At 37.0% G+C, this 27,738-nt stretch overlaps 1 protein-coding gene across 1 annotated transcript in view; it reads left to right on the top strand.

Annotated features, from left to right (window-relative positions):
- Window positions 1–27,738, top strand: part of gatb.L (glutamyl-tRNA(Gln) amidotransferase, subunit B L homeolog) — a 59,932-nt gene that overhangs the window by 28,270 nt on the left and 3,924 nt on the right. The window contains exons 10-11 of the mRNA XM_018231408.2: window positions 19,496–19,629; window positions 21,972–22,050. Coding sequence (XP_018086897.1) covers window positions 19,496–19,629; window positions 21,972–22,050 — 213 coding nt within the window. The remainder of the gene's footprint in view (window positions 1–19,495; window positions 19,630–21,971; window positions 22,051–27,738) is intronic.

Raw genomic sequence — 27,738 nt, forward strand, 5'->3', positions numbered from 1 at the left:
TTTCCTTTAAGCCGCAGGCTGCTTCAGCGAACAACAGTGACGTCACTGGTGAGCGCCAAATCCAACCAAGACAGTTAGCCTGGCTTAGAGATTGCTTGCACTGTGCAAACGCAGAGAGAGGATGCTGTGCACTGTTATACACATGCATCTACCTGCATTCTTTGTCTCCCATACTCAGTCCCGGGGGGGGGGTGGCGATGCAGGACCTGCCGGTCGGTGAATTTTTTTTTTAAATAAAATAAAAAAAAATTTCAATAAAAAACCCAGGGTCCCTACCACTATAGGCTATAGCCTAGGGTAGCCTATGGGTTAATCTGACCCTGAGCACCCTGGTAGAATTCTCTTGTAACTTGGACCTACCCAAACTGCAGGTAAACCAGAGAGGTCCCGCAGCCCATTAACCATTTTATTGCACATAAGAAGAGGTGTGCTCTCCATTTCATTAAAAAAAAAGTGGCTAAATAAGGTTTCAAGTTTTATATGTTTTGTTAACTTCATTATAGTAGGGGCTGGATAATTTTTTAGTCCGTGTCTAGTAATATTCTTATCCAAAAAGTAAATTGTTAGCATAAATACTGCTGCTGATAAAGACTCACCAAGTAGAGGGATGGCCCAGGTGCTCCAGCCCCAGACTCTCAGCTCAAGGGAAGCGGATATTAGACCATATAGCAACAAAAAATAAATAAAACAAAAAAATACTTTGTTGAACAATCATCTCAAGCCTTACACATTTCGTGTCTATCTGACACATAGGGGCACATTTACTTAGCTCGACTGAAGGATTAAAATGAAAAATACTTCGAATTTCGAAGTATATTTTTGGCTCCTTCGACTACGTTTCGACTTCGAATCAAACTATTCGAACTAAAAATCGTTAGTCGAAGTACTGTCTCTTTGAAAAAAACCTTTGACCACCTACTTCGCCACCTAAAACCTACCGAGCACCAATGTTAGCCTATGGGGAAGGTCCCCATAAGCTTTCCTAGCAATTTCTGATCAAAGGGAAATCATTCGATCGATGGATTAAAATCCTTTGAATCATTTGATTGAACAAATTGCGGTAAATCCTTCGATATTCAAAGTCGAAGGATTTAACTTTGATGGTCGAATATCAAGGGTTAATTAACCGTCGATATTCGACCCATAGTAAATGTGCGCCAAAATCATAGGCATAGGTAATCTTTTCTGTATTTATATTTATTATTCTTGAGACAAGGGTAGAGGGAATATATTCTGCAGTGCTAATTATCCATCCTTTTACTTGGATATAGGATGAATAAGAATGAGGATAAATAATTCGCCAACTTCCCAAAGTGATATTTTAAGTACAAAAATACTTTTCATGTTAATAAACCTTATAAAATTATACTTTATCTGGGGGGATACTCTGGCTCTGTGCTACTTCATGAACATTTTTACATGCACTGTACTTCTGCTTATAAGACTCTTTGTGGTGGTTTTCGGGTGCCCAATATGGCAAAATGGAAATAGAGTGGAAGTAGTGATTATATTCATGGTGGGGGAGCAGTGCAAATAAAACAACATGAACTATAGTTCTCCTTTAGTGCAAGTGATTTCTTTGCCTTCTGCTGTAATACAGTGATAACTCAATTTGTTGTGCCAACTTTTCTTCCTTTACCACCTCACTTCTACAAAATGAACACTTAATTTCTTATGCTGCTTCTTCATCCCTTCTCCTACTATTACTTAAGGTGGCCATAGATGCAAAGATCCACTCATTTGGCGACATCGCCAAACGAGCGCATCTTTCCCCGATATGCCATTAGCGAGCATGGCTATATCGGGGGTAATCTGATTATTCGGCCATATTGCCGAACGATCCGATTACGATGCGCAATGGGCTCCGGCGGGATCGGTCGGGTCAAAATCAAACCTGACAGATCGACCAAACGACCAATCTCCGCCGGACGAAAGCTGTCGGCACACTCCACACACGATCCGAAAATCGTACAAATCCTCGATTCGTACGATAGGATCTGTATGTCTATGGCAGCTTTACTATCATATATAGAACTCCAGTTATCAGAATATGTATTCTTCTCAAACTGTTGCCTCCCCTTCTGGGAGACAGAATACCAGCTCTTCATCCACCATCTCAACAATTCTGTAAAACACTTTGAAGCTGCATACATCTGCTCAGAAACAGGCCAATGTTCTGTCATGGACCTATCAAACTTTGTGTAAAAGAATATTGTTGTGCTTGCAACTTATAAAAATGTTTTTAAATAGTGGTTTTACTAGTAATGAAAAACAGCTTTAAAGAACTGGTTTAGTTGTAAGACTTGGAAATAATTATCAGACTACAAAAAACTTAGTGATACTGGCACTAAAAAAACTTTAAAATATGAATGTACATTAAAAGTTACCTATAGGTCATAATGATTGTTTTTTGCTGAGGTTTTTTTTTTGTAAGTAATTGTTAGTTGAAGTTCCTAAACCTGACAGTTAAAGTTTCTAATGCTAACGAACTCCTGCTGCACAAATATGGCAGCCCCCTCATAGGCGATCACAGGGAGTCAGATAGGTAATTAAAAACATTGGGCAAATACATTATGGCAAAATTATAAGAAGCATGCAAAGTCAATTTTATGGTAGATGTTAAAAAAGGTTCAATTTCTGGTATCAGTATCTCTTTAAGTAGTTCAGGATAGGTTAAATTAAGTATGAATATGGGTTATGCCCCCATTTATAGAATGTACACAGTCATAATAGGCCAAGGCTGCTTATGTGTTCCAGCTGTAGTTTATGATTGCAGAAATGTGTTGTTGTGCATTGAAATTGAAGTGTGCTTAGTAGACTAAACTGTGTCTAAGGAAAACTGCCCTTCAGTATAGCAAGATGTTGTATTTATGCTAGTCTAAAATTTCATTTCAAGAGCCAGAATATTTTAGAAGGAGAGACACTTGAAACATAATTCTTACGGTAGGTATTTCCATTACTTCTTACAGTTCAGTAAACTGCAGTGGCTAGAAAAATGCCTCCTTTAGCCTCATACTTCAGCAGTTTCCATGACAACCTGTTGTCACTTATTGTTTTTTAAAAATAATTTGAAAGACTATTGAGGCATACTATAAAAGGTCCACAAAAGGTGCACTAGCATTTAAATGGCTTATCGGGTGTTTCAGAATATGCAGGCAGAATATAAAAATATGTCAGACACTGCTAATTAAATTTATTTTACAATTGAATTGTCTCTCTTCTCGGAAGATCCTGATTAAGTTCTTCTGAGAAATGAAATATTGCTGTCACATAAGTAGTAGCATCATCTTACCATTTCTCTGTTCAATATCGTAAGTAACGTATTCTTCGCTTTTTGATATGTTCAAAAAGCCTTTTTTTATTGGAACAATAATTACTATATTTTCCCATGCCATTTTTTTTAAATCTGGTTTTTCAATATGGTTTCAACTGTTGGATAACATCCAAAATAGAAAGATCTCTGAGAACGTCTAGGAAAGTATGCAGAAAATTAAAATAAGATAAACCCATGAGTAGTTTTTCTTACTCTAGATTCCACCTATAATGACTAAATCTTTTAAAAGTATGTATTTTTAATGTGGCAAAAGAAATACAAAACATAAAGTTGATCATGACAAACTCATAAATCTCTCCTTAGCCATCATAGTACATGAAATGCATCTAGGTGGGTTTCAAGACGAAATATGAAGGTCCTGAGTTTAGGTACTGCTGCACTTAGTCTTGTCTGTTCTTTCAATTAAGTTGTCTTGGCCTTGAGCTGACTTTGACCTACCCAGTCTTGGCTTTGACTAATATGCAATGTATAACCTGAATTCCAGACCACCACATGGTGTAACAGTCTATCCAGTGATTGGTTAAGAATAAAGTTATTTGCCTGGGTATTAGCCCACTTTATGAAATAAGGTGTACCATGATTGGTCAAATAGTGAAGCCCGGTTGGTCTGTCACAAATGACTCATATCATGATAAGGTTTATCGGAAAGAGTGATGAGCAAGCCAAATGAATGGAGTAGTTCCCAAATAGCGGGTCTGGTTCCCCTTGGGGGTGCTTGAAACTGTAACTGGGGGGACTCAGCTTGAAGGCCAGTTAGGGTGAAAATTAAGGAGAATGACCTATGCTTTTCTACATACACCTAAAATGTAATCTGAGAAGTCAGTTAGGCTGAAATTAGGGGTGTGTGTAAAATGTTTTACTTGTCCTAGATATTACCTTGAAAGGGGGGCTTGAACTAGAAAGGTTTGACTAATATGCAAAAATGATTTTTGCCTGATGGGTTGGACTTATGTACTTATGAAAATGTACTTTAACTAAAAGGGTTAGACCCTATAGACACTCCACAATCTCATCCTGGAAATTATAGGCCTGTGAGTTTGACATTTGTGGTGGGTAAGTTATTAGAAAGTTTGTTGAAGTATTGCATTCAAGATTATGTTCCTGAGAATGACATTAAAGTAGTAATCAACATGGCTTTACAAAGGAAAAATTGAATTGCTTTGAAGTACGAACTTTGATAGTGGAGTGGCAGTACATGTGATCTATTTGGATTTGCCAAAGCTTTTGATTAAGGGCCACATAAATGACTGCTTTCTAAACTAAAGTTTGTTGGTCTTGGTAATATTGTTTGTACATAGAAACTGGATAAAGGAAACTGTACATAGGGTGGTTGTTAAGGTACATTAAGGTAAGTTAAGGTAGATTCTCTACTTGGGGTTGTCACAGAGTTCTGTATTGGGTCCACTTTTATTTAATTTGTTCATGAATCGAACTTGGGGAAGGGCGTTTTAAGCAGTGTATGTGATTGGCTATATAGGCCAATTAATTCCATTCAGAATGTGGCATACTTGCAGCTGGATCTGGACAAACTGGCAGTCTGCTAAGTGGCATATGAGACTTAGGGGGTTTAGCTATCATGCTGTGTAAAAAGTGGAGTGAATCATGACTGGTTATTTATTAGATTTCATCAGTTAGAAAACAAAAACAAGACTGAGTATGTTAGTGTTCTGTATTGTCACTTGGCAGTAGTATTTAATGATACATCAATATTTTCAGTACAGCTTAGTGGAATACAGTTATTTTCCGATGTTTCGTTAGGTATTAAACCTGTATTTGAGAAAAAAAAACAAAAACAAAGATCTGATTGGTTGCTACGAGCAACATCACTGATAATGTTTTACACCACAGCATGATAAATGACCCCCTAAATGTTGATAAAGGTTAGGTCATATACCTGGGATGTAAAAATATGCAAGCCACTTTTACCCTCAACGGAAAACCCATGATGTAGAAGGGCTTGTGGATACCTGTGGATAATAAATTTGGCTGTAGCAAGCAAAGCCAGTTAGCAGCTGCAAGGGCAAACAAGGTTTTTCAGCTGTATTTAATGGGTATAGATTAGTGTGAGGAATGTGTAATTCTTCTCCTTTGCAAAGGCCCCATATGGAATATTCTGTGCAGTTTTGGTGCCCAGTGCTTAAACGGGATATTATTGAATTACAGAGATCCCAAAGAAGGGCAGCTAAGCTGGTAAAAGGCATGGGAAGTCTTAGTTATGAAGACATTGGGTCTGTTTTTACTGGAAAAGAAGTGCATATCCTTTTTAGTGACTAAGCAAGATCATGCCATTTGACAATGTTCTGATGCAGCAATAAATTTATGAGGTGCCTACTGCACATTCCTGATTGATTTCCATTGGAGCATTCCCAGTAGGCACATCTTTCACGGTCAAAGAGAGGAGGAGAGCTCCTAGACTAGACACTAGACAAGGAAGTACAGTAGAACCCCCATTTTACGTTCTTCAGGGGACCAGGAAAAAAATATTTAAGATCCGGTAAAATGTAAAATCGGGGAAATGTGTTAAAGTAACTTTTTATTCAAGTACTGAAAGGAGATAAGCATAGGAGTCCGTTTTACTTTTAGATACAATATTTACTGTGTAAAAGGAAAACTATACCCCCCCAAACAATGCAGGTCTCTATAAAAAGATATTGCATAAAACCGCTCATATGTAAAACCCTGCTTCATGTTAATAAACCATTTTCATAATAATATACTTTTTTAGTAGTATGTGCATTGGGTAATCCTAAATAGAAATTTTAAAAAAAATAACGGCCACCCACCGGGATCGTACCATTCACTGTGCACACAAACACACCAAACAAACCATACATCTTAGGTCACATGATGTACTTCTTCCTGTTACAGTTAGAGCTGTGTTATTTCTGGTCAGGTGATCTCTGAGGCAGCACACAGACCACACTTATGCCCCTGACGAAGCTGCCAAGCAGTGAAACGCGTTGGGTGGTGTAGGTGGAAGGTGGTGAGGCTAGTTCCCACGCTTCCCAACGTAGCTAGGCAGAAACTATAGCATTGGGAGGGAATGGTGGGGGGCTCAAAGGTGGCTCATTGGAAGGTGTGGAATACATTTAAGAGCGCTACTGGCACTAACGCTGTGTGACCAGTGAAGTGCATTTAAACATTTGGTTACCACTAGCCTACCTAATCCGCCTACACATTCAGTTTTTAATATGTGTTATTTTTAAGGACATTGTCCTGCACAGCTGTGATTGGAACATGCTGCGTGTGTTTATGTCGGTTGGAGCCTATTTGGTTTTTATTAAGCATAGTTACTATTAAAGGTTAAGTTTTAATATACTGTTGCGATCATAACCTGAACTGGCTGGCTTGCTACATAGTTGCTGGATGGGTGTCTAACATTCAATTCAGAGCTTGTGTGCAGTAATTTGTGTTTCTAGGTATATGTTTCATGGTTACCAGCTTGCAGGCTACAGGTCGTTTAACTTCCCTATTAACCCCGATTAATGTGAGCACACAGACCATCATGAAATGGTGGTTCAAACAAGAGATGTAAAAGGGGAGTTTTTACTTAAATATACATACCAGTTTAGCAAGATTCTTTCATATGCCACTTAATTTGATATAAACTGTCTGTTACTTAAGTTTTCATTTTGGGGGGGTATAATTTTCCATTAATAACAAGGGTTAAAGGAATAACAAGCCTTGCATGTTACGCTGGGGGGGCGGCATGTACAAGGCCTCTCTGTCAGTCACATACACAACATAAACAATAAGTGATTAGTGCAAGTCTGTATAAGGGGCAGACTAATTGGAATTGACCATTTACAGGCAGGACCATGGAAAAATATACATCTCATTAGTATTTTAAACCTCATTATTTCACAAATAATAACATTCATAGAGAAAAAAAAGCAGGACAAAATTTTGATATAAAATCCGAGAAAACATTACTTAAAATCATCGAAATGCCCCCATTGAAATGCATTATAAATTGGTGGGACCACAAATAAAAAATGTAAAATGCGGGGAAAACTTAAAATCGAGGTTTCACTATAGCTGAAAAGAGCTGCAGCTCAGCTGATTTATGTAAGAAATGAAATACAACTAAATGTAGGGAGAAAGTTATGTTATGCTGGGGACTGTTTAGAATAATTGTAGGGGTTTATTTTTATTTATTTTTTTTAAATAAAGCTTACTTCTCGTTTAAATTCTGATAAAACCTGCATTTGTTTCTCAACTGTCATGTAATGTAAATCTGAATGTATTTGTATTGTGACTTTTATATTATAGATATATAGTATATTATGAATTGGCGCCTATATACTCAAGTTTCTTACAGCAGCACAGGGCATGTGCTTTAAAGCAATAGAAAAGAAGATGGGAATCTACTGGGGGTATCTTCATTCTAAATGGATGTGGTTGCCTGGGGCTGGTATGGAACCCCTATACATAATGTACAGTGTTTTTACCTTGGTTCTTTGTTAAGCTTAAGATCTCCTTTTAAGTTCTTATTAGTACTTGCACATGTCTGCTATATAGACAAGTTCACCTTTATCTGCTTGTTTTAATTACTTTGTTTTCTTCTTAGAATATGGGGTTAGTTTACACAACAGGGTAATGTAAGGACATTCTCTTAACACAGAATCTGCCAAACAAACCATTAGCTTCAGCTATAGAGCAATATAAAATTGTAATTCTTACAACCTTGCTAACCTGCTAAAGCCATAAATAACAACTTATTACTATGGGGAGCTACTGTTAATATTAGTGCAAACATTTTAGCAGTACTCATACATAAAGGTAATTTGTATCAAGGCAATGTACATATTTCTTATTATGCCCTGGAGAAATACTTAAGATTCATGCCTTATGAAGGGGGCTGGCAATAAGCTGCCTTATTATAAAACCATGTTTTATGTTACCAAAGAAGACACTAAATATATAAATATTTTTATACGGCATACCAAAAGTGACTGACTATAACTTAATATATATTTTTTTTATCGTCAGGTACCTATAAGAGACATGTTTTCGAAATACTTATTAAATATCACAAGCCATTTTGCACTAGGGTGTCCAGGGCCCATTTGTACTGCCACCTCAAGGGCCAGCCACAGAGGCCCCCACACCATCACAAATCCTAGGGTTTCTACATGTCTGGTTTTGACCCAGACAGCCTGGTTTTCAGCAAGATTTTCCAGATTAGGAAAACCGGGTAGGATTCTCCTAGATTGACATGGGGATCAGCGATTGGCTGATCCAATATCTGATTGCCACATCATAGTCCCACTTTCATGACATCATCAATTGGCCCCCGTGGTGTCACAACCATGCCACCACCCCCTCCCCATTGTTTATATGGACTCTTAAAAGGCACTTGTTGGGCAAAAACAGTAGGTTTTTTTTTTTTAAAGATTGCCCCCCCGCCAGCGCTAGGCCACCCGCTCCAGGAGGGAGCTCCCAACTGTTTATTTGACCACAGAACCTGCCCTTTAAAACTGCTTGGACCTAAAACTACAAATTACCCCAGTTTAACCTCAATAACCATTAAGCTACAGATAATTTGGTCACTATTCTTTATTACTTTAACCTTGTGCTGTACATCTGACATCAGTGGGTGGAAAGCTTTTGGAAGGAGTAATAAGGGATAAGATACTTGACTGCATTGCAGATCACAATACTGAGTGAGTTTTTGCCAGTATGTTTTTATGTGCAACAGACAGCAAGAAGTTGACCAACCACTAAGTTACCACAAATGTATTGGTTATAAGCAGAGCCAATTCTCGAGATACGCCTCCACCTTAGGTGTCGAGTAAGAAAATGCTTGATAAAGAGCTACCCAACCCAAAACATGTTGTATTAATAAAACCACAATTTTGCAGATAGTTCTGCAGTTGCAGCCTTTCCTGAGAAAGCTATTTTTCCTGTGTAACAGATTTTGTCAGACTAATTTAGTTGCTTTTTATGAAGAGGTGAACAGGAATCACAACTCTTTAACTTTGCTAAACTTTGCTAAAGCATTTGATACAGGACCACACAGAAAGTTGTTGGAATGTTGGCTTGGAACATAGTATTTGTACTTAGAGAACTGACTAAAAGATAAAAAGAGTGATGGTAAATGTAACATTTTCTAATTCGGACAGTATTGTTAGTGGAGTACTGCAGGGGTCTGTACTTGGTCCTTTGCTTTTAAACTTGATTATTAATGACCTGGAGGAGGGCATTGAAAGTACAGGTATGGGACCTGTTACAAGAAATCCAAAAAGTTTCACGAGAGGCATAAGTCTTATTGTATCATTAGGATAAGCTTACCGCTTTCCCAGTTGGGTCCAGATGCACATGCCCCAGACCTTCATCATAGGGGAGTACTTCACAACACATCACATTAGGCAGGCACCAATCCGGAACATCCAACGAAAGTAGATTCCAAGAGCCAGTCAATATATATAAAATATAATACTTTATTTTACATCACATCTAAAAAATAAGAATAACGCCTGATGCGTTTCGTGTCACAAGGTGTCCTAATTATTATGGTAGACTGTCATGGTTGCGGTTGTTTTCGCTGGAGAAAAGACATTTGCGAGAGGACTTGATTACGTTTTACAAGTACATTAGAGGGCATTATAGACAGATACGGGGAATCTTTTTACCCATAAAAAGATCAATGCACGAGAGGCAACCCCTTTAGAGGAAAATAATTTTCATCTGAAGCACTGTAGGTGGTTCTTAACAATGAGGGTAGTGAGGTTGTGAAATGCCCTGCTGTGTGATGTGTTCTGTTAATGATTGTAAGAAGTATAGATATTGGTATATAAAGTTAGGTCCATATAAGTGTGTGTGTGTGTGTGTGTGTGTGTGTGTGTGTGTGTATATATATATATATATATATATATATATATATATATATATATATATATATATATATATGTGTGTGTGTGTGCACTGGAGTTCATTTGGAGGGGTTAAACTTGATGGACTATGTAGCATATCTGGGAACAGGGGCAGACTGGGGGGCTCGAGGCTGCTGTCTAAGGTACCCCCTCCTCCAGCAAACCTCCCACTGCGTGCCACGCTATGTGAGGTCATGGCAGGAAGAAGAAGCGCAGAGTGCGGATCTGGGCTGACTCTGTCTGGAAAGTATCTGGGAAGTATTGTGTGTGTGACTATATATATACATTATAAGAGCTTCTAGCATGTTTTTCTATTCAAAAGGGCTATATGCATATTAGCGCTTAGCCTTGCTGAAGCAGAACATAAAGAATTTCATGGCTGATCTCCCTGCAGCTCCACATACAGATTTATTCATTAGCTGCAAACAGCCGTGCTTTCTTGTTGCAAGATACCAAAATAGTAGGAAATATTTCTTTTTATATTTTTTTTTGCAATCACATCCAATTAATTGTTTTTCTTAAGGCATTAATTAATGGTCCAGTTTAATCTTTTTTTGATATGCTGTTAAGAATCAGAAAAAGTTTTCAAAGTGATCTCCAACAAAAACGTTTTTTTTGCATGGAAGAACTTGCACAGGTAATTCTAAGCAACTTTGCAATATACATTAATTTTTAAAGTTTCACTGATTTGCTTGAACTTATTTGTTAATTTAATTACAAATGAAAACAGTATTTGATTATCCCTGATCTCTGGCTCTGTCTCAGCAATGTAGCAGAAGTCAGTTCTCCTCCAGGGCTGCAAAAACCCTAATTCTTCAGCGTTGTTCCAGGAGTTGGAGCCAGATAAGCCAACAATATAAACAGCCAGATAGACATTGCTTTCAGTTACAATTACATTTATCAATTCAGGCAACTTTGAAACCATTAAAAAAGTGTAATTAACATATGTCAAAGTTGCTCAGAATTGCATTTTTTGTACCCAGTTTCGGTTACAAGATCTCATGGAGACACAGTGAATGTTTAGTTAAAGGAAGCATTTTATCCCTGATTCTAAAATAACTGTATGCATTAGTTAGTAGGAATTATCCACAAGCATGCTAAACCACAACAGCAACCAGTCAGGTCTGTTTGCATTATATGTTCCTTTCTGGGTGGCTTAGGGTGGAAATATTATACTTTCTCACTTCAATTAAAACCTGGCCGGCCTGGACAATGCAAATTCATAAAGATAAAATAAATGGTCACTTATTTACAAATCACTTTGATAAAAAAAACTCCTTATAGATTTTCCTAAAACCAGACAGGTTTTAATTGATTAAGAATTTTCTTAAGTATCAATAAAATCAGTATATTTAAATATCAACTTGGTTTTATTTACACCTTTTAAATTATTTATTCTATTTATTGGTATCCTCAAAAAAAAACCATGGGAATTAAAGGTGTATTAAGGGCTAGTTGGTGAAAAAACTTTCCCTTGAATGCCACATTACTTTATATTTTTTCTTTGATTATTAGTCTACCAAGGGTGTCCATCTTAAAAATATATAAGGACTTGTTTATTATTTCCTAAGATGCAAGTAACAGGTCACTAAGGGATGCAAAAAAGTAAGTACAGGGCTGCCCTGCACCTTGTGTTCAATGGGAATCCCTAGTTATGCATCTGAATAATAAGCACTCTAAGAACATAACACCTGAAATTTATATAGAGTTTATTCTTGCTATGCCATTTGTTTTTGGCATTACTCCAAGTCCATTTTGTCACTGCCCCACTCCAGACCCTGAGCAGATGGAAGGGAGTGTCTCCGTAATCACTTGACTCAGTTTGTGAATTTAGCCTTGCCCCTTACACTTTTAGGGCAATGACTCATGGGACGGTTTTTCATCCGTGATTAATCTCAGCTACAGTGGGCAGCAAAACATCTCTTGTTTCCTCTCCACTGGTTAACATGCGAATCGCTGCTCTGGAAACATACATGATGCAGCTACTTTCTGGTTTTAAAGGAGACTTTGTATAAAGTGTAAAAAACAAGAATTTATGCAGAAGAAATGTTGCTTTAAAAAAAAAGTTGTCTTTCAGACTGATTTATTAAATATTTCTGCAAAAACCCTAATAATCCATCCCTTCTCTTCCACTTCCTGCTCCCTGAATTCCCAGGCTGTGCAGGGGAGCTGGCAGCACTCATCACACTTCACTGTAGGACAGAAAACAGAGCTAGCAGGACCTGATAGGGAACTGAAGCCTGTCTGTGCTTGTGTGACTGCAGGGCTGTGATTGGCTGTCCCCCTCCTACTGTGCTTCTGGCAGGGACAGTTAGGACACGCCCACCCCTCATTTGAAACACGGACAGGGACCAGAGAACATCTATAGGGAGCTCCAATAAAGGGGCTATTTTTAAAGATAATGTGAATTTTTAGAACCATGTAAAAGCAACACCATATATTATATATAATTGCCTACAATATTAGGGTTTTTTCATTTATCTTAAATGTCTCCTTTAAGTATTCTGTTTTTTAAGGGTGCTCATTCCTCTATCATTGAGCACCGGGCTTCTCATATTAGTGTGAAGGTAAGGGTCTGCGAGCGTGCCTTACTATCTAAAAACATTATTCTGCCAGGGTGCATGAGGCACATTAAATGCATCTGAATAATATCTTTATTGCCACTGAGTACAAAATGCGTAATATGAAGAGATACTTTGTTATGAAATGACTTTTCTTTAACTGCAGAAAATGCAGAGATATACATCAAAGAGCATATATTAAATGTCACACTTAATTCCCCCTTGCCTTACCGTGTCTGAAGTAATGTGTTTGTTGCTTAAGACGGATAATGATTTTATTATCCATTTTGCATTCATTACACAAGAATGGATGCTACCTGCCAGTTATCAATATTTTCATAATAGAACATGACATATTTGTAGCTTATTTCATAGTTGCTCCAGGGAACAGTTTCTGTATATCATAATTAATGTTTAATCCAAAAAGTACCCAGCAAACTAATAAAAAATATATCTGATAGTTTTGGTATAATGGTACTTTCAAAGCGGGTTCACTTCACTGCGGGCAATTATTACTGCAACTCTCCTTTACCGCATGTCAGATGCAGTCTTCCAAGTCACGGAACTCCAAAAGTGGGCCAAAGCAATCTCATGGAGGGCACACAGACTACTAATAGAGGTACATATTAAAAGTCACTTCTGTTAACATTTATTAAAAACAAAAGGCTAGTGCAGACACGGGCAGATTTATTATATGTTGTAAAAAAAATAACTTGGCAGCTATGAAAAAAAAAAACGGTGTAAAAATGGCATCAAATTTTTACGCGTTTTTTTCTTTGCCAGAACTTACTTACAAAGGTCTGAAGCAGTGTAACATAACAGCGTAAAAGTTGGCGTTCGAATGGCGTCAAATAAAATACACCTTGATATATTTATTTTACACTGTTTTTTCTGTAAATTTTGTTCAACACAGCATTTTAATAGACCCCATAGTCTGGTGTGTTTTGTGTTCATAGTGAATGTTCTGCAAGGGGGGCAGCAAGGCTTTAAGCATTGAGTGACAGTGCCTCTTGCAGGAACAATTTCTAATTTGTTTTTTGCTAACTGTCCTTCTCCATACTTTTAAAGATAATGTCAACCGTGCAAGAACATAGTGGGAAATAACACGTTCAGAAAACATAGTTGCCTATTTTCACTTATTAATCACACCATAATGTGAACAAACACAGCTGCAGAATTCAAATTATAAATACGGCATTCGGGCTTTGCTGGGTAATTTTTATATTACATTATGAAGAGTGAGGTTTACTTGATATGATATCTGTGATGTTAGTAGAGTTTTTGGTCAGCGGTTGTAAAGCTATAGTCTTAAATGTATTTTTATGACATCCTCCCCTTTTTGTACAATCAGCTGCTGTCTGTGTAAAACTTGTCATATATGATCCCATGTGGACTGTCTGGTTGTTTATACTAATGCCCAACTTGTTTCAGTCTAGGTATAGGAAAAGAATCAGTGACGCTGGACACACATGGGTGACTTGCCCAGTCATCAAATCATATGCTGTTTGGCCAAGCTCTTGAATGGTCATGTTTTTTTAGTGGATCTTTGTAAAGATACTAAAATAGCAGCAACTGATTAGTGTATGGGAGAATCCCCAAAGTTTCATATTCATATTATCAAAGGTATTCTTTTGAAGAAGAACTTGTATCCAAAACATTGGAGTATTATCACACATCAGTATACCTGCTAGTTAGCCTTTGTGCTTCTGATGTATAATTACTTATTAACACTTTGGGTGGTGTGTCAAGAATGATTCATTGTTGCAGTCGCTTTGTAAATTGTGTGTGTGGTTTGTAACATAAAAGTCCCTTTATGTTAATCCTGAAACATAACAACCACTGTTTGATTTATGAATGCAGAGCTTGATTTATTCTGCATTTAAAAATAAATAATATATATATAGAGAGTGAGAGAGAGAGAGAGAGAGAGAGAAGGGAAAGTTGTAAAGTGTGTAAAGTTATTTCAGAAAATAATGAGATAAATTCAGTTTTTTAAATACCCCCCTAATACAAAAATAAAACAAAATGCTGATGCACACCAAAGACTTAAACAAAAAAGTAACATTTTATTTGATCATATAATATGTTTTAATTTATAAATATATGTGTGTGTATATATATATATATATATATATATATATATATATATATATATATATATATATATATATATATATATATATATATATATATATATATGATTTAATGACGTGCATATGTAAATCTCAGGTTGGCCAGTGAACTCTTGTGCATGTTGTTGGGGATGACAGACTAGATTCTCCCTGTGGGGTGTTCCACTTTGGTTCCAAAACCTTCGATTTTGATGATTCGTAGATTATTATTGTGCATGTGCCCTGTGGATCAATATGTATATGCTTGTGCAATTATTTATCTGTATCAAGTAAAGAAAACAACCACAGACTATTTAAAATGGCTTACTTAACTATGTGATGATTTTATTACTTGCTTGTATTTAAAACAAGCCTTTACTTCCAAAATGATAGTTTGGCAATAGCCAAAGAAGGAGGATTGCTGGCTCCAGTGTGTCCTGGTCATTAAATGGTACTGCTGTAGATTCCCTGGAGTCTGTGTCACACTCCCGAAGTACATATATCATAGAGAAGAAAGGAATAAACAGCTTCAGGCAGTACTTAATAAACTGCAAGTGTTCATTTATTAGCAGTGTGCAACACTACATGTTTCGGGTACAAACCCTTTTTCAAGTGTTGAAAAAGGGTTTGTACCCGAAACATGTAGTGTTGCACACTGCTAATAAATGAACACTTGCAGTTTATTAAGTACTGCCTGAAGCTGTTTATTCCTTTCTTCTCTATGATAGTTTGGCAATAGGACTGCATGGAAAGATTTTGCTAAAAAGTGATTATTCCCTTCAAAAAATATTTTTACTTTATGATGTGACTTGCCCTCTATTAGGAGGAGTATCCTTGTTGAAAAAGAAAACCAGAAGAGAGGTTCTCTTCTGGGAATAGCAGTGATAGACAACGGTTTCTTGGGATGTTTTGAATCCACTATTTTAGAATTCGTCTTTGAAGGTTTCTTGAATCCTTCTGAATACAGAACCGAATTCGAACACTAATTTGCATATGTAAATTAAGGGGAAAGAGAATTCTTTGTGTGAAGAAAAGTTACGTGATTTTTTGGATTGGATTCAGTTTGCCCAGGCACTGAACCGAATCGTGGATTGAGTGCATCCCTAACGATTTCCTCACCAAGCATCTATTTCCCTTCACTCTTATAATTGAGAAATTAAGAAATCTGAGCAGATAGCACTATTAGCTGTGTAGCTGTGTAGAAGCAAGTTAAATATTTGTCATGGGGTTTGATCTCTCTTTCTGTTGACCTCCCTAACCTCACAGCAGCCCCATTCCTCTAGAGATGGAGAGTTTATTCTTTTCCCGCATACAGATAAAGAGAGATTATACTAAATCCTAAATACCCTACATAAAACACACACAAGAATCACCAAATATAATCTTTCCCTGCTTTTTAATCAGAGTTTATTTGTACTCTCATGATAACATTATGAATACAGCTATAAAGAGGGCAGACCATTTTTAGCTAATGAGCTGTGCTGACATCTGTAGCAGTCTCTCTGTAGATCGAAATGATATATGTACTACTGCTGCTTTTATTGTATGTTTCTCTTCTTTGTTTGGTCACAACCTTCTTAACCAAATGTAGTTGACACAAAAGATAGTATTCTTGCTTGTCCTTTAAAAAAAAACAGCAGTAGTATCGTAGTGATATATATATATATATATATATATATATATATATATATATATATATATATATATATATATATCATAGACATACATGTGTTCTTTGTGTACCTATATTAGGAGTTGTAAATGTCAAAACCACAAAGTACTCTTTCTTAAAGTATCTTTTTTTCCCCAAAATAGTATGGTTTCATAAAACGAGCAGTGCTGCACAACTGGAAATCTATACCAGTCAATACTCAGTTTGAGTACCTGAGTATCTGAGTTTGAGGCCTATTAAAGGTCAAATTTTAGTGGCATTAGAGCTCATTTTCTCTAAAACCACTAATAGCATTAGTGTTATTAAAAGATCCTAATATAAAAATACAAACTGAAAAATTATTGAAAGATTTGGTAAAAAAAATAGGAATACCTTTGAAACCTCGTTTTTTTTTAAAAAATTCAAAAACATCTAAAAGTCTGAATTACTAAAAAAAAGATCAGAGTAGCTCCCATTAATACCAGTCAATGCTCATTACTGAGTGTAAAAGGACCATTAATTAAAGGTCGAATTTTAGTGGTATTGGAGCCTTTTGAAACCATGATTAAACACATTTTCTCTAAAACCGCAAACATCATTGAAGTTATTAAAAGATCCAAATGTAAAAAGTATAAACAAAAAAAATCATTATGATTTGCTAATAATACGAATACCCCTAAAACCTTGAGTTTTCAGACAATTACTAGCGGAAAATATAAATCTGAATGGTTAAAAAAAAGGTCCAATAGGATTTGAGCAGCCCCCATTGACTTCTGAGATCTCAAATGCTTTTACTTGGTGATGTTTTGTATTAAAGTTTTTAGTGATCTTTACGCTTAACAAATCTCGAATTTTAGAGAAATTTTAAAAAACACAAATTTTTATAGATCAAATACGATTTGTGGAATAAACAGGAAAAAAAACCTGAATGTAAGAGTGTTAGCCTCTATGGGGGTTATTTACTAAGCTCCGAATACCCAAAATTCCCCAAAATCCGAAAAATTTGTGTTTTTTTTTATAAAATCTGACTTTTAAAAAAAAAAATCACAAATTTTTCGGAATTTATTAAACCCCGAGGGCTAAAAAGCCCGAATATAAAAACACAGCATCTCAAACCTGTCGAGGTTGCATAAAAGTCAATGGGAACAATCCCCTTGATTTTTGGTTGTGTTGGGGGTTTCGGGCAATTTCACAATGTTTTCGGGGGTTTTGGGGAAAATTCACGAAAAAATAGTGAAAAGCTGAGCTTTTCCCGCAAAGCAAATTTTCGGGAAAATGTATTAATAAATAAGCATTAAAAACCCAAGCGGGTTAGATCAGAGTTTGTAGCAGCCGATATTGAGATAAATTCGGAGCTTGATAAATAAGCCCCTAAGAGTAGTGAACGTATGCCCAAATGTCATGTTCTGGAATCATGTGAAAAGTATTTAGTTCCTTCCTTTATAAGAGGATCCTTCCCAAAACACAAGGTGCTCTCACTGCTTACACATTTACACATAGCAGGAAGGATACACATAGCTCCAAGGATTTACTCACTATTTGCAGCGATGGAGCAGTGATAAAAAAATATCTCTATAAGACAGTAAAAGGCCTGGAAGTGGTGAATAGTAACTTTTTTTTTCTTTTTAGAAGGGATAATCTCATTTTAGAGTGGCAATCCAATAACAGCACACTGGGCATTTTGATTGCTGCAGTGCTTTGAGAAACCAATGGCAGCCAGAGGTCCTGCTCCCGTGACATCACTACCAATTCAAATGAATAGGAAATACTGTGCCTATGGCATATGCTGGTATTGCCAGTGGGGTTGCCAACTGACCGGTATTTTACCTGTTATTAATAGGGAAAAAAGATATATATATGTGTAGGAAGGCCGGTATTTTTTTCCAGAAAAGGTGGTAACCCTAAATGCCAGCCAGATGAGTATTTTTATAAGGTCCCCTGCTTAGGGTATCAGCAGCTTTGATGGTGCCTTTATAAAAAAAAATCCTCCTAGCCCAATGATAAACACTTGAGGCTAAATCCTATGGCCAGGCTGAGGTGGTGTACCCCTCTCTTATGGAATCAAGGCTTGCTCAAACTGTACTCTATGTGCTGATCATTGGGGGGGGGGGGTGCAGTTTGAAGTCTTGTGTCTAGGGCAGCACCAGACCCAACTACAGCACTGATGCCAGCCAGAGTAATTGCAGCCATTGGATTACAGCCTATTCTGTGATGCAACTGGATTTCATACAGTCTGTCCAAAAATACTTTTCATTAGCTTCTTCTTGATGCATGGATGGGTCATATATATTAGTAACAGGATATTACAGCAGTATAACCTCAGAAGATTTTAATTGGCAGTAATTTTAATTGGCAGAAGAGGTTATTGTAATGGATGAGCTGATGTGAGTTGAATGCTGTTAATGTGGCTGAGATAGGGTTATATTAGTGTTGTACAAATAGGTATCTTGGCAAGTGTGAAAAAAACAGTTGAACAAAAAATAGAAATGGCCAGAATATGAGAAAACTTAAAATAGGGTTGTCATGTAAGTGGTGCCCAAGTACATAGCCTTATCATTTAAAGGTTTTTTTTATTGTTTAGAAAAAGAGAAAAATTGAATGGTTTGTGTGAGTACATTATGCAAAAAATTTTTTTAAAAAAATGTATATGTATAAAGTATATCTTTTCAGATTTAAACAGTATGTGTTTTTCAACAGGCATAAAATATAAAGGATGAATGCAAAGTTGCTGTATCTTCATATATGTACATTAATGGTAATAGATAAACATGAAGCACAATCAGTATTAATTGTAACCCAAGATTTATTCTGCAACACATTTAAGGGTCTCTGAATTAACATGTAACATATATGTTGAATGAAGATAAAGAAATCACTACCCAACACTTCTTTACTCTTAGTTTTGTTGCAGTAGTATGATGAAATATATACCAAAGCTATTTTTTTTCTTTTGTTTCTGTTAGAACGAGGATGGATTACAGGAATATTTTCAAACTGTAGTGAGAATGACCAAAGTTGACCCTAAGAAGATAATTGGATGGCTGATTAATGATTTACTTGGGCACCTTAGACAGCAGAACCTTACCATCAAACAAAGGTGAGATTTATTCCCCTGTCTAAACTGTCTGGTTTCTCTGCCTCCATACCAGTGAAGTCTGACTAATTTTTCAGACCGCATTTAATTTTTGTGATTATGTTTTTAATTGTTAAATATTCTAAGCAGTATGTTCTCATCATTAGCCCAATGAAGTCATTGAGGTTATGTTGTGACTGACTCCCTCTTAACTCATTAAAAAGATTAGAGTATAAGCAGCCAGACTTCTGTTGTTGGTGCATTTGTTTGGATCAGGCGCTGTACTACACTGCATGTGTATACAAATACCCAGAGAAACATATACTTTCTAAAGATGGCCTGCATATACAGTGACCATTGTACAAAAATCCATTTATTTATAATAGGCTGCAAGGTACTGTCTCTAAACATTCAATAATGATGTGTATTGTCTGCTGGGTAGTAAACACCAACCATATTCGGCAAAATAGTAATTTAACAACTGAAGGATGTCTTTGTGTGGAATGGAATGGCAGGTATAGCCTATAAATGCAAGGTAAGGGCAGACAGAAACTGACAAGATGATGGTCAACGGTGGTGGTCACAGGAAAGAGTTAACTTCCTTCTACTTCAATATTCAAGCAGTGAATTAAAGTTGAAAGAAAGTTGAGCTGTCACTGAAAGTTATACCAGATGTGACCTTATCTGCAGCCCCTGTGAAGCAAAATGCTGATAAGCCATCCGCAATACTAAAGTCCATGAGCAATTCTTTAGGTGGCCATAGACGTAACAATTACGTCCATCGGATGCAGGAAAGATCGTTCATTTTCAGTGCAGACAAAGCTGAATCGTAGGTCAAAACAATAGAATTCCACCTGTATCTAATGATTCTAATGAATCGAATGATTCAGTAGTAAACAGTAGCTGATGTTTGGCCGATCGACAAGCTGGCTGATATCTATGTCTTTTGTCGATATCAGTTAAGTTGTCTCCAACTTAGTGAAGAGAACAAATCACACAACGATTGGGCCATTAATTGACAGACAGCAATCGTATGGAAGTTATGTCCGACAAATAGTAGTGACAGTCTCCCATTGATATTGTCAGATAGGCAATATATGCAGAGATATTTCCGGTAGCTGATGTTTAGGCCCAGATTTGTGGCAAGGCCGCAAAGGCCTGGGCCTACAGCAGCAAATCACTAGGGGCGGCATGCCACCCAGCCGCTCTAAAGGGAGCACCCGGGACCCGCAGCTTCCTAGTGCTCCGGTGCCTGCACTCACTAGAGCGCTGCGGGCACTAGGACTATGCGGCCTACGGGCGACCACCTCTGAAATTCTGCCCTGCTGATATTAATCTTTTAACCTGTCTGATCGACTGAACCACTTAAAAATGTTGGGACAATCAACACACGGTCCAAAAATATGAATACGAATCTTATGATAGTATCTTTGTGTCTATGGCCAGCTAAAAGGAGAAGGAAAGGCATCCTGCACTTGGGGGTGCCAAATGTTAGGCACCCCCAAGTGGTTGTATTGACTTACCTGAAACCCTGGGCCAGTGTTCCTATCGGCAGAAAACATCACCGGTCCAGGGTTATACCAGTGAGCACCACAGAGCGCTTCTCTTCCGTCTCCCGATTTCTTCGCACTGCTGCGCATGCACAGTAGAACGAAAAACCGAACTTTAACTAAAAAGTCGGCTATTTCGTTCAACTGCGCATGCGTTTGCCCCAGGAAATTTGAAGCAAGAATAAGAAGACGGAAGAGGATCGATCCGTGGTGCTCACTGGTATACCCCCTGTGCAGTTTTCTGCTGATAGGAACACCGCACCGGCCCAGGGTTTCAGGTAAGTCAATACAATCACTTGGGGGTGCCTAACATTTGGCACCCCCAAGTGCAGGATGCCTTTCCTTCTCCTTTAAGTCATGTAATCAAATAAGGTGTGCCCTGTGTGACGCTCGCACATGCATTATTTGAGCAGGAAACCATCTGTCATCTCTCTGTGTGTTGCACACACGGCACTTGTATTAACAGCAGTTACAGGCTACCATGTTCTTTCTGTCTACCACTGTTTATAAAAACAATAATTAGATGGTGCACACCTATGTTTAAACTTTCATGACAGTTCCACATGTGACTGAACAGAAAGATAATTTTGAAATGTCTCGCAGCCATTTCTACTTGTTTAGTGGCACAGAATTAGCTTTCTTTTGCTTCCATTCTTTGACACAAAAATTCATTGTAGAGCAAATGTTAGATTGATGTCACCCCAAAATTCATATCGCTGTGTCCATTCTGTGTTTTGTTTTTAAATATATTGCCTATTAATTCAGTTATAAAATGAAATGTCTAGGTCTTTTACTCATACAGATGTTTCTTTCCAGTCCTGTCAGTCCAGTTTCATTAGCTGAACTTCTGACGCTTTTAGAAGACGGGTCTATCTCCTCTTCAGCCGCCAAACAGGTATGTGCTCCAAATGATACCCTTTTTTATCAATTGGATGGTAGCTAGCAAACATTTCTAGATTAGAGGTGGCTTCAACAAACAATAATGCAAATATATTTAATGACAAGTTAGCTATTCTTTGTGGATATAAGTCCACTACCAGTCTAGAGTGTTTTGCACACTTGTTTGTTTTTAGCATTTTTTGTAGAATTTCAAGCAGTATACCTTTACATTTGAAAATGTAATTTAGAAATGTGTATGTTTGTAGATCGAAATAGGCTACAATTTTTTTAATTCTCTTTATTTATAATTTTTCAAAAAGTCACATGAAATATAACCGTGATATACAGAAATTGCATCAAGAACAATATCATGTTATGAAATCAGGCAATATACACAAGCATAATGTGAAATAAAAATAAAAATAAGAGGTTACTAAGGAAAAAAAAAGAAAAAAGAAAATTGAAATAGACTACAATTTTATCAGTGAAACGAGGTTCCTATAACAGGCAACATATGTTTGTCTTCAGCTTAATGCTAGCACTAATTTAGAACACTTCTAAGCTGCTGAGAACGTGTCAATTTATAGGTCCTAAAATACAAACATTTTGGCTCAAGTTTGGCTCTTAGGAATACTCTGGAATATTCTGAGAAATTGCAAAAAAACAACATTTTTTTCAGAGCATATTGGCATATTGATATTCCAATCAAACAACGGTTTGTGTGCAGACATAAGATTGTCCACTTCAACAGTGTAGAGAAGTCATGGAGAGGTAGGACTGAAGGATCATTTTGCAGCCCAGAAACCCCTGTTAAAGTGGACCTGTAACCCAGACATAAAAACCTGTATAATTAAGGTCCTTTTCAAATTAAACATGAAATCCAAATTCTTTTTTTTATTAAAACCTCCATACCTGTTGTAAACTCATTTAAAAATCTGTCAATCATATATTGCCTGTCCCTCCTCTATGCCTTAGGCATAGATGTGGGGCAGGAAATTACTTTCACTTTCCATTCAGCACTTCCTAGATGTCAGAGCACTCCCTACATTCCCCCTCCCTCCTTAGCATCTAATTATGTAGCCTGTGCATGGGGGATTGCCATCAGATCCCCCATTCTGGCACAGAAATGAGATTTTGAGATAATGAAAGTTGCATTAATAACAGTGTTCACAAAATGGCAGCTGCCTCCCTGCTCTAATTATGATTTCCCAGAATGAAGGAAACAAGATTTAAATAAATTATATAGTATAAATAAAGATTATTTTGCTTGACAAATAGGATTTGGAATTATTTCTTAAGGTGACAGGTCCCCTTTAAGCACAAAACATGCTTGGGCTAGCAAGAACTTGACTTTTAGGTCAACATGACAAATTTTTGTACCTTATCAACGTGGCAAGAAAATATTTTCCCAGTGTTGTTTAGGTTTGTTTGGGGAGTTCTACTTCCTCTAAAGCAGGGGTCCCCAACCTTTTTCACCTGTGAGCAACATTTAGATGTAAAAAGAGTTGGGGAGCAACACAAGCATGAAAAATGTTCCTGGTGGTGCCAAATACTGTAAGTGCTGTTATTGGCTATTGGTAGTCCCTATGTGGACTGGCAGCCTATGGGAGGCTCTGGTTGGCAGTACATCTAGTTTTTATGCAACCAAAACTTGTGTCCAAGCCAGGAGTTCATTAATAAGCACCTGCTTTGAGGCCACTGAGAGTAACATCCAAGAGGTTGGGGAGCAACATGTTGCTCACGAGCTACTGTTGGGGATCACTTCTCTAAAGCTAGGGACCTGCATAGTGACTGTAATTCTAATTCATTTAGATTAGTATTTAAGTGTCATATCCACTGGTATGGACGTACTTCCAAACTGTTTCAATAACTATTTGCAGCTAAAGGAAAGCTAAATGTGATGCCCTTAACCCTGGTGAGCTTATTTGAGATTCATTGGATAGAATTTTGAAGGTTAAACAGCCACCTGGTCCTCATTTGTGACCATTTTATGCAGCAGTGTTGGAGTGAAAGATTATTAGTGCAGTGCGCAGAGTTTCTTCTGCTGGGATCACTGCCATAGGTGGCTGCTTTGATTCTTCTTTGTATGAGGCACTGATGAGTGTTTAAATTCTAATTAAAAATGTTTACTGGCAGTGTATATTGTTACACTGTTTTAATTATGTTTATTTTTATTATTATATATATATAGTGAATAAAGTAACCCCTATTGTAAAATATCAGGATATTATAAGTTATTGAGGAGTTTCATGATTATATAAAAACAAGATGTGGAAGGCTGAGTGCTTTTATACAGGTCATCGAACTCCGAGATGATGACTAAAATCCTCATATTTTGCAAGAGGGGTACTTTATTATAATACACACGTTTCAGTGAGTCATGTAGCAGAAATGACATCACTAAGCTCTAATTATAGCCTATGACATCACTAAGCACCATTTATAAGGATACAATACACACAAGCCATGAATATCCTGTAAATTCTATCCTTATAAACTTTGCTTAATGATGTCATCGGTTATCATCGGAGCTTAGTGATGTCATTTCTGTCACATGTCGCACTGAAACTTGTGTATTATAATAAATAATGTACCCCTGTTGCAATATATGAGGATATTAGCAGTCACCTCGGAGTTCCATAAACCTGTATAAAAACACTTGGCCTTCGGACCATGGTCATGAAACTCCTCGGTAACTTATAATATTCTTATATTATTTTACAGGAGCGAGTACTTTATTTACTATATAATTTACAGGATATTCATTGTATTATATATACAATGCTTACATTCACACAAGATAGTGGGTATATCCTTTTATGAGCTTTCAGAGCACTAAATGTAACCAGCAAATTCCTGCTTGTCTGCTTCGACAAATGGTAAACTACAATCCCAACTGACGTCTGGTCTTTGTAGAACAACCAGTCAATTATCCTGCACCTTTTTGATAGGAATTACCTTTTAGAGGGGTGCATGCATCAGCAGCTAAATGTGTTCACCTTGTTTTCCATCATGAATCCATAGAGATTGCAGCACTCCCAAATGGTGATATTAAAACCGCCTTTATTTCACATATCGCATGGCAGGGTTTTGGGCCTTACTGGTCCTTTGTTAGCTTGATAAAGTACCAGTAAGTTCCAAAATTCCTATGGAATATTGGAAACAAAGGTGGTTTTAATAACACCATTTGGGAGTGCTGACATCTGGGCTTTCTCAAACAACTCATGCAGGATAACAAGAATTGGAACTTTGTTCAAAATCAAGAATTGTATATTATAAAATTAAATTATAATATCCACAATAGACTTTTGGATGGGGAAATTATACTTGAACGATGCTGCCATGCTTCAATGCTGCCCCAGCATCTTCTCTTATTTTTCTTTTAGATTAGATTTCCATAAGAGCAGTTCATTTGGGTATGGAGGGACATGTCAACTGTGAGTCAGTGCCATATAACAGCAAGAGATCCTGTTACTAGCAGCGAATACTACAGACAAGGCTACATTATTCAGAATGCATAAATAATTCAGAATGTGTTAGATATCATGAAGTGCTTAAGGCAGTGCTGACTGTATGGAATCTTGGTGGGCAGAACATAATACACAGTGGACTATTAATAATAGCCATAAAAATATTGTAGGAGATGTTTCCATTGCATTCCCGGATCCACCCACATGTTATTTCTCCTAGCAAGCATGACAAATACTTCTTTACCCATCTGTCTACCTCAAAGAAAGATCGTAACACCAATCAACCTTGGCACATGACCCAGTATAATACCACTACATGTCCTTTCGGTCATAACAAAAGATTATTGTCCAGACCAATTTGAATTTCTCTTTAATCCCTTTCAGACCAAATCCATTATTGGTGCAAATCCAGAAAGCTTAATAAGTGTGCCGCTTGCATTGCTTTTGTCTGCTCGGCTTAGTTCAGATGTATCTTGCATTATTCATCCCATGTATTTTTAGTGTCGTGTGTCATACATTCATTTACCATGGTAGAGATTCATTGGCATGGCGCACATGTTAGAGTATCATGTTAGATTCTGTTGTTAGAGATGCCAGTTGGATAGCAACACTATAAAGGATCTCTTTGAAGAACAAGCCAAGCCACCTATCTGCATTTATATATAGACATTTCTATATTTAATTGTGCAGACACTTTTGGGGTTATTTATTAAGGGTCGAGTTGTGATATCCGTGGATATTTGAGTTTTCAAGTTGATTTTTTTCGGTCCAAAGTTTTAGGGTTAAAAAAACTAACATTTTTCAAGATTTATTATATCCCGACCCTGAAAATAGCTCAAATCTGAAAATACACCTTCTAAAACCTGTCAAGGTCATGTAGAAGTTAGTGGCAGAGATCCCTTAAACCATTTAAAGATGTTAAAAGCCTTCATGATGTTCGAGTCTTTTTCAGAGGATTTTGCATGGAAACGCGAATAATTCGAGCGAGGGTTTTCCCACAGGAAACCCTATTAATTAGAGTTTTCGACTTTCGCAACTCAAATCTAGTTTTTTCCATTCCAGTTTTTTCTTAAATAAAATACAATTCGGTTGTGAGTTCATTCAAGGTATAAAAAACTATAACATTCAACCTTTGATAAATAACCCCCTTTGTGTAATGTAACAATTTCTTATAATAAGGTTTGGCATCTATGTGCCTATCTTTAGTAACATGGCAATGCTGGAATGGAACTGTTCTTCTGTTGGGACACTAATGGGACAATTAATTGCATAAAACAATAGTACATTTTAAAGTTCGACTAGATTTGTATTGGTTAGAAGCTACTAGATGGGAAATAAATGTGATTTAGGCATAGTAAATCTCTTTATTGTGTTTTCTAAAACAAATTACTGTCTGTGTCATGCAGTCTAAGGGCTACATTACATAACAGACTGTGATCCGTCTATCCCACAAGATTTGATGGCGTGCAATAAAATCTCATTCTACATCTGGTTATCTTCTGGTACATTTATGAAATTATTATTTTTATATTATCAACATGTTCTGCAACCCTTTACAGAGACTTTACATCGTTCTCATCAGTCTCATACGGTTTAAGATCCCTGTCACTTTCTGATACTATGGTCAGTTTGAGCAGTAGCCATTTAACCAATGTCTAAGTTTGTGTGGGAGGAAGCCAGAATAACCACAATTTAGTGATCCAAAACATGATCTCTGTTGAGCATTGTTTAGAGACTAAAGCTTGTCTTACACACTTGAATATTATCGTATGAAACAAATTTTCGTACGATATTTGGTGCGTGTATGGCGGCAGATAAGCCGACCGTAATCGGCAGAAGACTTAGATATCAGCTGGCCTGTCATTTGGCCCAGGTGGAAAATTTTGATTGGGCGTCTTTGAAGGCACCCGAACATCAGCCAATGGAAAGTGCTGAATCGTAAGATACAGGTATAATTCTATTGTTTCTACCTGAATACTGATGATTCAGCTCTACATGTGTGTATTGAAATAAACAATCCTTCTTGGAAAGATCTTTTCCAGGAAAGATTGTAATTGTTACGTCTATGGCCACCTGAAATCATCAACTATGCCTAACGGGCAGATTTAGGGAGACAGAATTTTAGGGAATGTTTTGTATAGAATAAATTGCATTACTGTATTCCAATATCTAGCTACTTTCTGACACAAGACCTCATATGCATTAAATTGGCTTACAGCTAAGATCTAATGGAG

This window comes from Xenopus laevis, chromosome 1L, assembly GCF_017654675.1.
Source record: "Xenopus laevis strain J_2021 chromosome 1L, Xenopus_laevis_v10.1, whole genome shotgun sequence".
Taxonomy (NCBI): domain Eukaryota; kingdom Metazoa; phylum Chordata; class Amphibia; order Anura; family Pipidae; genus Xenopus; species Xenopus laevis.